Source organism: Antedon bifida, chromosome 9 (genome assembly GCF_963402885.1).
Source record: "Antedon bifida chromosome 9, ecAntBifi1.1, whole genome shotgun sequence".
In the NCBI taxonomy this organism is placed as follows: Eukaryota; Metazoa; Echinodermata; class Crinoidea; order Comatulida; family Antedonidae; genus Antedon; species Antedon bifida.
In genome coordinates this window covers 2,174,421-2,188,261 of record NC_136234.1, presented here as the reverse complement: position 1 = coordinate 2,188,261, position 13,841 = coordinate 2,174,421, and the positions used below count along the sequence as shown (strand labels likewise).

Sequence of the window (13,841 nt, the reverse complement as noted above, 5' to 3'; positions counted from 1 at the left end):
TTCTTAAATGTTATGTATTTGAATATCCTCAAATAAGAGGTTGTCTTTCACCCATATTTCACCCAGGATAGGTTGTGGATGTTGGGTGTTAAAGAGATGTGGACACCGGATTTTTTAAGGACGTGTTGTGAATGATGCGTCCACAGCATGCACTAAACTCTTAAGCTTGGTTCCTACTAGGACGCAACGTAAGCGTGTTGACCAATGACAAGCGACAGCCGAATAAATCCATCGCTTGTGATTGGTCAAATCCCTTACGTTGCGTTACGTTGTTGTGTTGCGTCTCTAGTAGAAACCACGCATAATTGGTCAACTCGCTTTCGTTGCGTCTACGTTCTTGCGTTGCGTCTCTAGTGGGAACCAAGCTTTGAAGGGGTAGACCTATTTAGGTGCGTTTGCTCTGGATGTATGTGAATGCAAGGTTGAACACGGTTGTCGTGACATCGGCTTTCACTCATTTTGGTTGTAGACGTCGCGTTTTACTTGGAGACACCGGGTTTAATCTGAGGTTGAGGACACACGCCAGTCATGAACATTAGTTTATGCTTTAGCTACTACCTTCGCATTAACTATTATCATATGCGTAGGCCTACATAGGCTCTATTGTTACTTTTAATCCATACCGGAATGTGCAGAATGTTCAGTACTTTACTACTTAGTGTGAAATTAAAAACAGAGTAGACATTCTCACTGGAATTATGGAATGCATTAGAAGGTAATGCAAATCTGTCGCAATGTAATAAATAAGGTCGTTTGTTCGCGCGAAAAAAAAACCATATTGCTCGAATTCCGTTCATAATATTAGTAGGGAATAAACGAAAATGTATTTTACTTTATAGACTCCATATGCAAAACCGTAATTCGGTAATATAGATTGTAATCACACTGCTCCGATAGGTAACAATTATTGAATTCAACGAATATTGTAAATATAGAACTGGCCTAGCATTTGCTGACATAGCCCGAGTTCACAGGCCTTGATTTTCGTTTTCATTGCGATATCACACATCATAAGGTATGATCCTTTAATACTTTAATCTAACCGTTGCTGCACTAAGGTACTTTTAAACCTGTTTTCACAGGGGAAAATCGTTAGTTGATGCCCTTTCACGCTCTGGTTACTAGCTATTAGCGCATATAAATTTAACTTATTATCTATCAGATAGATAGACGAGAAAAGTCTAGCGGGCTTGTTGATGAGTTGATGGGATGCCAATAAAGTACAAAATTGATCCCGTGGAGAAAAGAAACCGATTTTAATTTAATGAACAACGGCACGTGAACTGTCCCGCTTATACCGATCATTGATACCACCTAAAAAACTTAACCCAACCGCAGAAATTAGGCCGTCTCAATTCTCACTCGTCATTTGCGCTGCGGTGTTCGCCGTGATCACATCGAAAACAGTCAACACTTAAAACCTGTGCAGAGAGACGTACCATCACACAAATTTGACATATTTTTCTCAAGATGGTTGTTAATTTTGCTGGAAAGTACAAGCTGTCGAAGAGTGAAAATTTCGATGAGTACATGAAAGCGATGGGTGTCGGTTTGGCGATGAGGAAAATGGCCGGACTGATGTCCCCGTCGTGTGAGGTGACTCAGGACGGGGACGACTTTGAGATCAAGATGAACGTACCAATGGTAAATACACATGTCCAAAAGTTTAAAATAGGCGAACCGTTCCAAGATCTTGCTCCGACAGGTGAGAAAATTATGGTTATTGTGAGCTGGGATGGCAACAAGCTGATTTTTGATGATGTTGATAAAACGGATCCGCCACATCAGATTATCCGTGAATTAGACGGTGTGGATATGGTGGTGAAATGCATCAAAGGAGACGCTGTATGTCGTCGGGTATTCAAACGCACCTGAGAGAGAAAAACCCGCGTAAAACACAAACACCTTATTGGTTTTATGTATGGACCAAACTTTTATTTACAATTTTGTGGACATTGTTATTTAAAGCCGAAACAAGCATATTGTATGAACCGTAATGTGGTTGAATCCTGACATATTACCGATTGTTATACATTTTCGCTAAAACGTAACAACTGACAATGTGTTTAGAAGAATATGCTTGGAAGGACACTTTTTTCGAAAGGCACCCACGTTCGATATATTTAATCCCTGATGTACCTGATATCATAATTTGATTTAGTATAAAGGATTAGTTGTAATCCCGCGGATTAGCAATAGCTGTAGGTCTTCATGTAACGCCTTTCAATTTAGCGATTGCAATCTCTCTATTTTCGTTTTTTACTGTTTGCATGATTCATACGCATTGGCCAGTAATCAAAAACTTAAAAACTTCGCTGTTATGTTTTTTGTTTAAATATGAAAGCGGCCTATATTCACAAGATACGTTAAATATGTTTTCCGCAGCTGAGGGCTTTTTGAAGGAGAACCTAATTCGTAACCTAAAATTCCAATGACGCTTTAAATTACATGGTTTTAAAAACGGATTTGTTATCACATCAAATTAGGTTCGCACCACCACTCCGGGCGTCTAACAGATTTAACAAGCAACTGCTGGTGTGTGGAATTAGGTTAACTGAAAGTGGTATTGGGGCTAACTAGACAGCGGCGACCTTCATGGGTTAAATACATTTTTAAAACGTTTGTCGAAAACCAACCGTGAGGAGCACTTAAGTACAATGAGTAATTAGTGAGAACTAACTAACTAAAGTGGGACACATGCATTGAAAGACTGAAAGGATGACATTGTTGTTACAGTAATTAATATTTTATTTAAATTATATAAAAGTATCATAATTTATACCAGTTATGTGATTATAGTTTTTGCTATACTTCATAGGCCTGCATTTTTACTTAATAATTCCAATTCGTTCATCTGCATTAGATAGTTGTTATTAATATAAATACCCAGTGGTTATATTTTATTTAAGAATAGTTACAGAAAAGGAATTAAATAATATTATTTGAGGATTATGTGTTCATCATCAAATTCTAAAGTGTTTATCCAAGGATCATTATTATTAGATCACTAAATAGGTCCTAGTACATCTCCCCATTGTTGCAGTGACGTCATTGCCAACAAATACAAACCACTAAACCCGGTACCAAGTGTAAAAGACAAATATTTATTCGTAAAATAACGTATGTAGGGCTAGTACCGGTAGTTTTAAGAAATGCTTGGTTCTCTTTCCATTACCACTAGAGACGCAACGCGATGACGTAAGGGATTTGACCAATCACACGCGATGGATTATTCGAAGTCGCTTGTAATTGGTCAACTCGATTGTCCTGTGTCTACGTAATTACGTTGCGTCTTTTGGGATCCAATCTTTAATTATTTTTCAAAAGCCTATCTAATTAAAATTTTGGACTTTGTGATATTGCTGTAATAAGCTTCATCATGTGAGAAAGATTACCAGCAGTCAAAATAAGTACCAACTCTGCTCCCCGGGCGTATTAAGCACCGAAGAAGGATAGGCCTATAAGTAAATATCTCATCTTTCTGCTGCATGTGTATATTTGTATGTATTTCATACAAAATGTTTGAACAGAATGGTACTATTTTCACGTGGTGTGCATTAACATTCTTGCTAACTTTTATCTTGTAAAAATAATCCGGCGTAAGTTTTTACGTGACAATAGTCAAATCTCCATGAACGGTATAAAAGAAGTGATGTCTACGAGAGCCGCTTATACTAATTCCATTCATTTCTAATCTACCGGGGCAGTATTGTTGCCTGGTACAACACCCGTTAATTCGTACAATTGTTAATCGTCATAAATAATGAGTTAGTGACTTTATCCAGCGACCGCCCTGTTTTGATGTAGTAAGAACGTGTAGGCCTACCCTTTTGATTGGTTGAAAGTTAATTCTTAAGCTCTGTCTACACTACCAAACTAGTTTGACAACAAATTGTGCCAAAATATGGTAGTGGTATGCTTAAATATGGTAGTGATATGACATCATCATGTCCATATGGGCACATCACATTTTTTTGTCACATAAAAGTTTGATATTGTAGACAGAGCTTGAGTCTTGAGAAATGTCGATTCATTTGAGCTGCACCAAAACGTCGATACTTTTATGCGTTATTTGTTTTCGTTATTTAGGCCTATATAGTGTTATTGTATCAACATGAACACACTCGTTATAAACACATCGCTTTTCTTCCTCTACACATTTCTATTTAACCTTTTCACATTCCAGTTTGCTGGTTCGACAATAATAATTTTTTTGAATATTTGAAATTTTTAACATATATTCCAGCATGACTGTATGCAACTTTACTAGCAATTAATTACATTTTTGTGTGATAAATTTTGATTTATATATAGCACACGGTTGCTACTTTATGTGGGCTATATGCCAGACAGTGGGGTTCGTTCTAAAATTACCACAGTGAATTTAATTAACCGATTAACCTATTTAAACAAGGTCACCCTTGACGTACAACAACAAATTGTGGATTCCACAACGGTTGTAAAGTTGTCACAAACCCATGGGGTGTGTAAACCGAGAAATTGGAACGCAGACTTTTTGATCATAACCAACAAATCGTTGTTAAAAGTACGTTTAGTAATAAATATAGCGCATGCGCGAATCAGTTAACACTTTCTTTTTTATTTTACACAAGTCACCATTGATATTTTTTTCACGATGATTATTATAATAGGCTTATGAGTATTATAGTCGATATAATTTTGTTTGAGGATAGAACTTTGTTCAATTAGAATGCTAGATAATACAAGTGTGTATTTCCTGATACGATGATGGAATTTGTGTAAGTGAAACTTTCGGTTTAAAAAACACTTCTCTCTAATCCCAAACACAGTAAGGTCCAAATACCCGATAGGCCCGGCCTACTACAATCTGTCATCCAGTGAATTCACAAATATTGCTTATAATTTTGATTTTAATTGTTGATCTGACGGTACATGTTTTATTATCCATCAGGGTGTTTTTTTTTACCAGAGACAGATTAATGGTTCGATTATGTAAAATGTGAGTACTACATTTTTGTCTGGTCTTGTGGGAATTTAAAGGAAACAATTCAGACGCCGGATTTCCAAATGTTCATCGTCGGTGTTTGTTTTATCTTCAGACTGTTTTTTTTTTTTTTTTATAATTGCAGGCATATCTATATTGTTTGTATATTTTGCTTGAAGAGTTCCGTCGTTTTAGAAACATAACCTAGCTAGCAAATGATCTTTTGTGGTAATGAAACAATGGTTTGTAAAAAACCTTTGCTTTTCTCTGGTATCATCCATCTGCAGCTGTCATGAGATAGAGTCTGACTGACAATCGCAAGTCATCTAGAATCGAGTCTGGCTGTATGAAATATTTTACTACTTCTGACCGCTGCGGGAATTATGTTCTGTGCTTTGTAGTCTGCCATGTCGTAATTGAATAGTAACTAATTGTGAAAATATTTTACACGGCTGTAGAGTGTCTATTACAGAACAGCAGATGCACGTTACCTAGACGTTCCTAATTCCCCTCCCCTGAAGGCAACAAAGAAACAACACATCAGCCACAATAGGCCTACTGTAACACTAATCATTTTAATCCAATACACTTAAAGATATAACTTTCCTATAAAATGATCTTGAAAAGATCCTAGAAATAAGCCCTGTTCTGTATCAAGTACTTCGCTACATGTATGAAACATTTCACCATCCGGGTCGTGAAGCGTACGGATGACGTCACCGTTCAGATCAAGTTCAAGAATTAACGAATATTTGGGTAATGACTTCAGGATGTTCATTGGATGAAAGACCTAAAGAGGTAATATTACAAGAAACACCGTGAATAAATAATAAGTTATTTCATTTTAAAGCAAAATTGAATATTGTCAATTTTCAACCGTAAAGCTTGGTTCCCACTAGGACGCAGCACAAGGACGTCGACACAACGTAAGTGAGTTGACCAATCATGGCGTTGGATTATCCAAACTGTTGCTTGTCATTGGTCGACACGCTTGCGTTGCGTTTACGTCCTTGCGTTGCGTCCTAATGAGAACCAAGCTTAACTAATGTAGATCGAAAAAAGCGAAAAAGTAAAGTCATTGAGAACATATTGTGTCTGTACATTGGTAATTCCAACCCACCAATGACTTCAAAAAATGTAGTGAACTCAGAATTGACACCTTGAAAATGACGCGCGCTCGTACAAAAGCCGCACCATTTTAACCGCGTATCGTGTCCTTTTTTAGTGTCACTGAAAATTAGCCTCCTACCTTCAGAATCAGCGTTCGTAGCCAAGGTTTATCCGTTACGAAGTCGTAGACGGAAAAATCGTGTTTTCGAAGAGTACTAGTTGCAATCCAGTAGGTGTTATTATTACGCGACAATCTGATGTTGTCTGGGAAACTAGGCAGATTTTCGTAGAAAACTTCCACTTTACCGGAATTTGGCCCTTTCAGCAGTAGTCTGTAATTAAGAAGAAATCTAAACCTATATTTTCAAGTTTATGCCTTAAGCTCTGTCTAGACTATCAAACTATGTGACAAAACAATATGTGCCCATGGACACGATGATGTCATAGCACTACCATATTTGAGCACATCACATTTTTTTTAACTTTATTATTGCTCTCGTTTCGTCATGTAAAAAAAAGCACATAGTGGTTTCAATAAATGAAAAAAGACAATGACAAAATGATAGATTAAACTGAACCATGCTATCTCAACACGTGTCCGCAAAGCTACCACGTGACTGACTACAGTGACTGTTGACCAATCAGATCACTGAGTGAGTCAGACGATGTTTTACGCCAAATTTGACATCGAGAGCAAGTACCGCTGAAAAACTAAAGTCAAATAAGTAAGTAATTACTTTACTAAATATTCTTTTTGAGAAGACTTATCTATATAACATAATATTTATCTTTAGAATAACATATTTAGTAACAGAGGCATCGGTTTAGTTAATTTAATATCTCCAGACAGCATACACCTTAAAGTTAGGCCTAATGATTCGCTAAGCATCTTTTCTATTTTCAACGCGCATGCTTGGCGGGCCGAATCAGCTTCTTACCGTTCATTCTAGCCTAGGCCGAGCCTTGTAATTTTCATGTGCTGAGGCATATTATGATTGTCTCACGACACGTTCCCGTCCCTCAAACATTATCCCCTAATTTCTTATGTTGACGAGTTATGTTTTAAGTTCTCAACCTTCTTAATCTTATGCCACATCCATGAGGGGTAGGCCTATGGCATCGTAGGATCGAGGGTCCAATGGCGGACGCGTATAGTGATATGTAAATGAAATTGTAAGCAGGCTCATGGAGTAAGAAGAGGTATTGTTCAAGAAGGTCATGTTTAAAAGGATACGTTGCATTATAATTAGTACACCTGTATATAGATGCATACCTTAGTAGCAATTTTTACAGGTTGGGGCCGCCTTATCTGTAACATGCAGCGCTACACAAGAATTTCCGTCAGGTAGGTCATGTTAATTTGAAAACTAAGATTTGAAATGGATATGAATTTAAATAAAATTGAAGTATCGGGTTATCTCTGTTTGACTTAGACAAATTAGGTTTATTGAATATTTACAAGTTGTTTACTTGTTTGGAGGGTATTTACTATTTTACAAGGATCGTTGTTATGGGGCGCCATATTCAGCAAATTTACACTTTTGCTGCGTATGTGGCGCCCCATCTTTTAACGTGTATTTTGAAATGTATGATATTAAGTTAAAAAATAATACGATACGTACTTCATAATACGGGCGAATTGACCTTCTGAGTAGAGCAAGTAGTCCTCATCGGGAGAGAGTTGTACTCCATTTACCCAGCCAATGTCTTCAAGTAATGTTACCGTCTTATTTGTTTTTAGATCATGCTTAATAATTCTGTATAATTTTGAATACCCAAATTAAATTAACCAAATTCATTTATTTTGTTCAGAAGATAGAATAATAATAGAATATGGTTTCATTGTTTGAAATAAATATGTATGGAACTGCTGTTTATGGAAGACCACTATTACTAGACATCCATGGCAGGCTGGAAACTCTATATTTCAAAACAATGTTATTATATTATCAATGAATGCATATTACTAGGCCTATTCACGAATCTGTTTTTTTTTAAATTATCATTATAATGAATGTATTCATTACAGTATGTTATTTATGTTGTATAAAAATGAACAAATGCGAATAGTTACCGTCCACTTTTGTCCGCACGCAGAAGAAGGTACTGAAAATCACGACGTTCCAAGTTCGAGCTCGTATCACTAATATAAACCACGCCTTTTTTAGTGATGTCAAAATCATTGACAAATTTCATTGGTTGCCTAAACGATTGGTCGTCCGAGCGTAATAAATGTATCATCTTACCTTTATACAGAAAAAGTTATTTGGCTGAGAGGTGTATGGATAATTATCAATATTCGATAGATGAAGGCCTAATAGAAAATATTTGTTTGTATTGGTTTTCATCAGCTATTCCCTTAGGCCTATATAGCTCCATGATCTCGATGGATGAAATTATAAATAGTGTTAATCGGAATGTTAATCGGAAATTATCGTTATCGACCTCATATTAAGTTACATTCGTGTTTAAATAATGGAAAATCATTTATATACAGAATTGAACGGCGCCGTCTTCCGTTCCATGGAAACGGAACAAGTGATGGAGCTTTATCATGGACCAAAAAAATGTTTTTGTTTTCTGTCAGGATTCATAATACGGTACCTGATGTGACATTTAGTTTATAAAGACCAGAATACGCTTCTACAACGTACAAAAACCCATCATTGTGGAAACGCATCCCCAGTGGTCTTCCGCATAGATGTTCCGTCTCGTAACGATCTGTGGAAAAAAATAATTTTCGGCAACATCTAACAATTGTAGGGCGTCCTCTATAGTGTTTTAAAAGTACTGTAACTGTACTGCGATATTTTAGTTTCACATTCGTTTCAAATTAAATCTTTATTTAAGTATTATTCATAACTGGTTTGGAGTTTTTCTCATATACATATTTCGTATTTAGGATTCTTCATACAATAGGCCTACACTAAAACAAACATTTTGTTTGCTGAGGTATCTTTTTTAAAATAATTTGAAGCAAATGGAATTACTCCACGAGCATGATAACAGTAACTCAAAATGTTTAGAATTCAATTATCTAAAACATTATCTTATCTATGCGACATTTATATAGCGCTATTTCGTAAATATCAGAGCGCTTTGAGTGTTTGTTGAATATTAAACTCATCTATACTCTGAAGATTCTACTTACCACATTCAAGTGATGGGTTCTGATGAAATGTTGCAATTGTTTTTATTTTGTCTTCGTCTTCTATTGCTAAAATGTTCCCATCTGCTGTACCAGTGTATAATATACCTGAAAGAAGACAGTGAATCATATTTCAGAATTACTGGATTTCTAATCAATTAGTAGATTGATTGATCACATTGATTTATCAATCATTATCAGGGCTTTCATTCCATAATCGTATATCGGTAATTTCATACCAAGATTGATTTCAAGTCAAAAACATGTTGTAGCGTTTGCTCGTTGTATTGTTTTTTAATGTCTGTTTTTTATTTCTATTCATATGTGTAATTTGCCTATATAATATATAAAGCTCTGTCTACACTATCAAACTAGTTTGACAAAAAAAAGTGTGACATGCCCAAATATGGTAGTGATGTTCCCAAACATGGTAGTGATATGACTTCATCCATATATGGGCACATCACATTTTTTGTCATATAAAGTTTGATAGTGTAGACAGAGCTTTATATTATATAGGCAAATTACATTTTTGTACAAATACTACAATCAGCGTTTCTATATTTGATTGAATAAAGATACCGAATATACATAGCTTACCGTCACGCATGGCGAGTGATTCTGGCCCGACAAACTTCCCCTCTGCAAGTCGAAATCCATTCTTTAGTCTCGTATTAGGTTCCAGTATCCCCTCTAGTTTTGGCGGTGAAGGCAATCTTATATAAACAAGTTTGAGTTTTATATTTTCATGTTTTGTGAAAATCCATTTATTTTACAACTTTAATATCGTTAACATCGCAATTTTGTAATTTGCATCCTTCTTCCCATCTATTGAACTTTATCGTTATCAGTTCTCAAAAATCATCAAAATCATCATCATTATTATTATTATTATTTAACCTTATTTATAGAGGGGACTATAAACAGCGTGCGCTGACAATCAAGGGCTCTCATTAAACAACAAATATTCTGTATATAAAATAATAATTTCTCAGTTCAGAGGGAATCATATTTAGATAGGTTGGTGCTCTGTAAATTAGGTGGACAGCTCATCATTTCTTTCGTCATTATCGTTACTATCATAAACATCAAAATCACCATGATTATTATCTCTATTGTCAGAAATATTCTGGCTGCTTAATATAGGCCCTATTGATATTTTACTTACTTGTAGGAGAAGGTTTGCCATTGTTCGCTGCCGCCGAACATTAATATCACCAGTATTGACGAAACCAGGATCAATAATGCACAGCCGACCATCACACTCTTTGATGCCCTATATAAAACACATGATTTAAAATAACTTATTTCAATGACCACTATTACTCTATTTAATTTCATTCTTGACTAAACGCGAGCATTCCTGGTGACAAATCAGTATTATCTTTTATTAAGCATATTATATATTATTAGTCCGAGGTTCAGTTTTATAAGGTACCGTAAAGGTAAGGTAGAACCCCTTTCATGCTATCTGGACTGCCGGGTGCTCTGGCCTAGTTATAGCAGGGAGAAACATGTCCCTGGCTATAGACACATAAAGCATTATTCCTGGACAACATGGGCCCATATTCTGACAGTCCCACGTAATGCATACCTGGGTTGTCCACCTTGTGTCGTGACTAGTGACGTGTCTTGTGTCGATCTCTGACGGCTTGTTTCATCAGTAGAGTCTCCTCTTCTATTTACGATTGTGTTTCGGATAGGACGGTCACTAATCGACATCTTGTATTATGCTAAATAGAAAATCCGAATGCAGAATGTATATCCGGAATGTGTTGGAAGATAAGTCTGCATGGCGCAGCAGTTTGCATAGAGGATACATTGATCAATACTCAAGCCTACATTCACCTCTTGGAATGGACGCAGGGATCTGAATGAACAGTGCTTACTAATATTATATAACAGGTTTAATAATAATAATAATAATATGAAGAACTCACCGGGCGGCGCAGATAGTTGTTAGTTAGACAGAGCAACAACAATGTTACCAACTGCCAACATCTATATTAGCATCAATGTTTCCATTGAGAGCGGATAAATATGTAAAGATGAAAGTCGCTGGTATATAACACTATTATGTACGACTTTTAAACCCGCATAAAAAATAAATATTATTTATATATTAATCCAAAGGCAAATAACTGAAAAAATGACAATGCTGTGGGTATCAATGGAGATACAAAAAAAAAGCGAAAAGCTAAATCAAAACGATAAGTAAAACAGCCAGAAAAGTTATCAGAGCTTTCGGGCAACACTAGCCCTTCATCAGTGCAGCAGTGTATTATAAATACATTAACAGTAGCTGAATTAAAGTATAGAAAAGTGTAGAATCGCTTATATGTGGTACGATATGACCAGGTCAGTTGAGTCGTTTTGTTAATAATGCATTAATTGTATTTCATCGATATTACATTTACGAATCGAAATTTCTTACGTATAGGAAAAGCCATAACAACATTTATGTGATGTTAACGGTACAAGCGCGACGGGAGAGACGGTACAAGCGCGACGGGAGAGGCGGTACAAGCGCGACGGGAAAGACGGTACAAGCGCGACGGGAAAGACGGTACAAGCGCGACGGGAGAGACGATACAAGCGCGACGGGAGAGACGATACAAGCGCGACGGGAGAGACGGTACAAGCGCGACGGGAGAGACGGTACAAGCGCGACGGGAGAGACGATACAAGCGCGACAAGGGAGACGATACAAGCGCGACGGGAGAGACGGTACAAGCGCGACGGGAGAGACGATACAAGCGCGACGGGAAAGACGGTACAAGTGCGACGGGAAAGATGGTACAAGCGCGACGGGAGAGACGGTACAAGCGCGACGGGAAAGACGGTACAAGCGCGACGGAGACAGTGACAAGGTATAAGGAGGACGAACAAATTATCCCAAAATAAGGGTAAAACGCCCAATGAAAGCGCCACAGAATAAAACCGACTAAAATATGTGTCCAAAATATTTATTTGTAACATATAAAAATATATTCTGGAATGTAACAAATATAAAAAGACTGGAAACATAATTTACATAATTATTTTCATTTAAATTGGCTGTGTTACTTAGATAATAGTACCATAATAAGATTCAGGGTTTGATTAAAGTTTGCAACAAGTTTTAAAACCACCTGTCCTTCATGAACAATATTTTTGTTTTCAAAATGTTTATTTATATGCATTTTTTACAAGTTTATATTGGTTCATAGAGGAATATAATTTAAAAATATAATTTGTTTTATAACTATATATTCTATTGCTATTCATTATCACTTTAAATCAATTTTTGCAATATAATTATTATCATAGGAGCCGAGATACAGTGAATCACCAGTGTCAAGGATTTCGCTACAGGCCGGAACTACCTCACCACTTGGATCATGCAAACTCTGCTTTATATTGCCAAGTCGATCCAATTCCACAATCAGTCCATATTTTGGAAGATACCTTGGTAATAACTCTAATGGAATAATCTGTTCAAGAAAAATTCAAAGTAAGTATGTTTGATTTTTTTTAAGTATATTACTTGTTAGACAGTAGAGAAAGAGCTAAGACTAAAAAAAATTGAGAAAAGGTAACACAAAAAACGACATTCAAATGTGTAAAGTAATGCAAAGATCACACTCTCAGATCTCAAAGTCCGATTCTGTACCTTCATGCCATCTTGTTCTCAATAATGCATACATACAGTAGTGGATTTTATTTTTTAATTTGGTTAGTAATTCAACTACAGTACTGAAAATAGGCTGCAATTACAAATGAGTGTTTAAACATTGCTGCAACATTTTGGAAACTTACCTTTGAGAAGTAGCTTTTAATAAAAGGCCTATTAGACAGGAAGTCATACAACGAGAATGGCTGTTTGCGAACCTTGGCAAACCCCACCCAGTAACCACCACTACTACTGGCCCGAATGTTGTCGGGCAATCCGGGCAAATTCTCAATGAAACTAACAACCTGACCTTTCATGGTTCCTTTTAAAAACAACCTAAAAAAGAAATTGAATTATTACATTTAGCACAGATTTTTTGGTATCTTTGTAGAACATTAATTTAGGTCTTCTAAATCAGCAATAAGCAAAAATCAAGTAGAAATACTAAAAAGTGCAACTGAATGTTAACATGAAGAACATGAAACATCTTAAGCTCTGTCTACACTATCAAACTTTATGTGAAAAATCACTACCATATTTGGGCACATCACACTTTTTTTGTCACTCACAAATTAATTCTTGCATAAGTCATCTCGGAAAAAAGAAGGAAGTCCTCCTCAGGAGATAACTGCACCCCGTTCGGAAAAGCAAGATCTTCAAGAACAACTTCAGTACGATCCGTAATGGGATCGTATTTGAAAATCCTTCCATTTGATGAACCCTCGGATATTAGGTAGACATTATCACGTCTTTGCCAACGAGAACTTGAGTCTGTGAAGTACACCACACCGTCGGAGGTCACATCAAGGTCATTCACAAATTGCATACGATCACCTATTTGTTGGTCATTGTGTTTTGAAAGATGTCTGGCAGTGCCTAGTAGTAGAAAGATGTATTTGTTATTGTATCTGTCTAGTAGAAAGCAGATAAAAGTCTGTGGGAATCAAGAAGCAGTAACACCACAG

At 36.4% G+C, this 13,841-nt stretch overlaps 2 protein-coding genes and 1 pseudogene across 2 annotated transcripts in view; 2 read left to right on the top strand and 1 right to left on the bottom strand.

The window, feature by feature from the left end:
- The first annotated feature begins 1,262 nt into the window (after positions 1–1,262).
- Positions 1,263–2,949, top strand: LOC144851938 (sodium/calcium exchanger regulatory protein 1 pseudogene; annotated as a pseudogene).
- A 2,573-nt stretch (positions 2,950–5,522) lies between these two features.
- Positions 5,523–13,841, bottom strand: part of LOC144852322 (uncharacterized) — a 10,486-nt gene continuing 2,167 nt past the window's right edge. The window contains exons 7-19 of the mRNA XM_078710102.1: positions 13,446–13,752; positions 13,023–13,212; positions 12,498–12,697; positions 11,073–11,094; positions 10,819–10,946; positions 10,393–10,500; positions 9,825–9,940; positions 9,228–9,332; positions 8,681–8,797; positions 8,151–8,322; positions 7,699–7,833; positions 6,216–6,408; positions 5,523–5,756 (exon numbers count right to left, since the gene is read on the bottom strand). Of these exons, the coding sequence (XP_078566228.1) occupies positions 5,556–5,756; positions 6,216–6,408; positions 7,699–7,833; positions 8,151–8,322; positions 8,681–8,797; positions 9,228–9,332; positions 9,825–9,940; positions 10,393–10,500; positions 10,819–10,946; positions 11,073–11,094; positions 12,498–12,697; positions 13,023–13,212; positions 13,446–13,752 (1,994 nt within the window). The 3' untranslated portion in view covers positions 5,523–5,555. The remainder of the gene's footprint in view (positions 5,757–6,215; positions 6,409–7,698; positions 7,834–8,150; positions 8,323–8,680; positions 8,798–9,227; positions 9,333–9,824; positions 9,941–10,392; positions 10,501–10,818; positions 10,947–11,072; positions 11,095–12,497; positions 12,698–13,022; positions 13,213–13,445; positions 13,753–13,841) is intronic.
- LOC144851405 (serine/threonine-protein kinase Nek9-like) overlaps positions 12,626–13,841 on the top strand; it is a 25,871-nt gene continuing 24,655 nt past the window's right edge. Inside the window, exon 1 of the mRNA XM_078708837.1 lies at positions 12,626–12,717. The gene's annotated coding sequence lies outside the window, so the exon portion shown is untranslated. The remainder of the gene's footprint in view (positions 12,718–13,841) is intronic.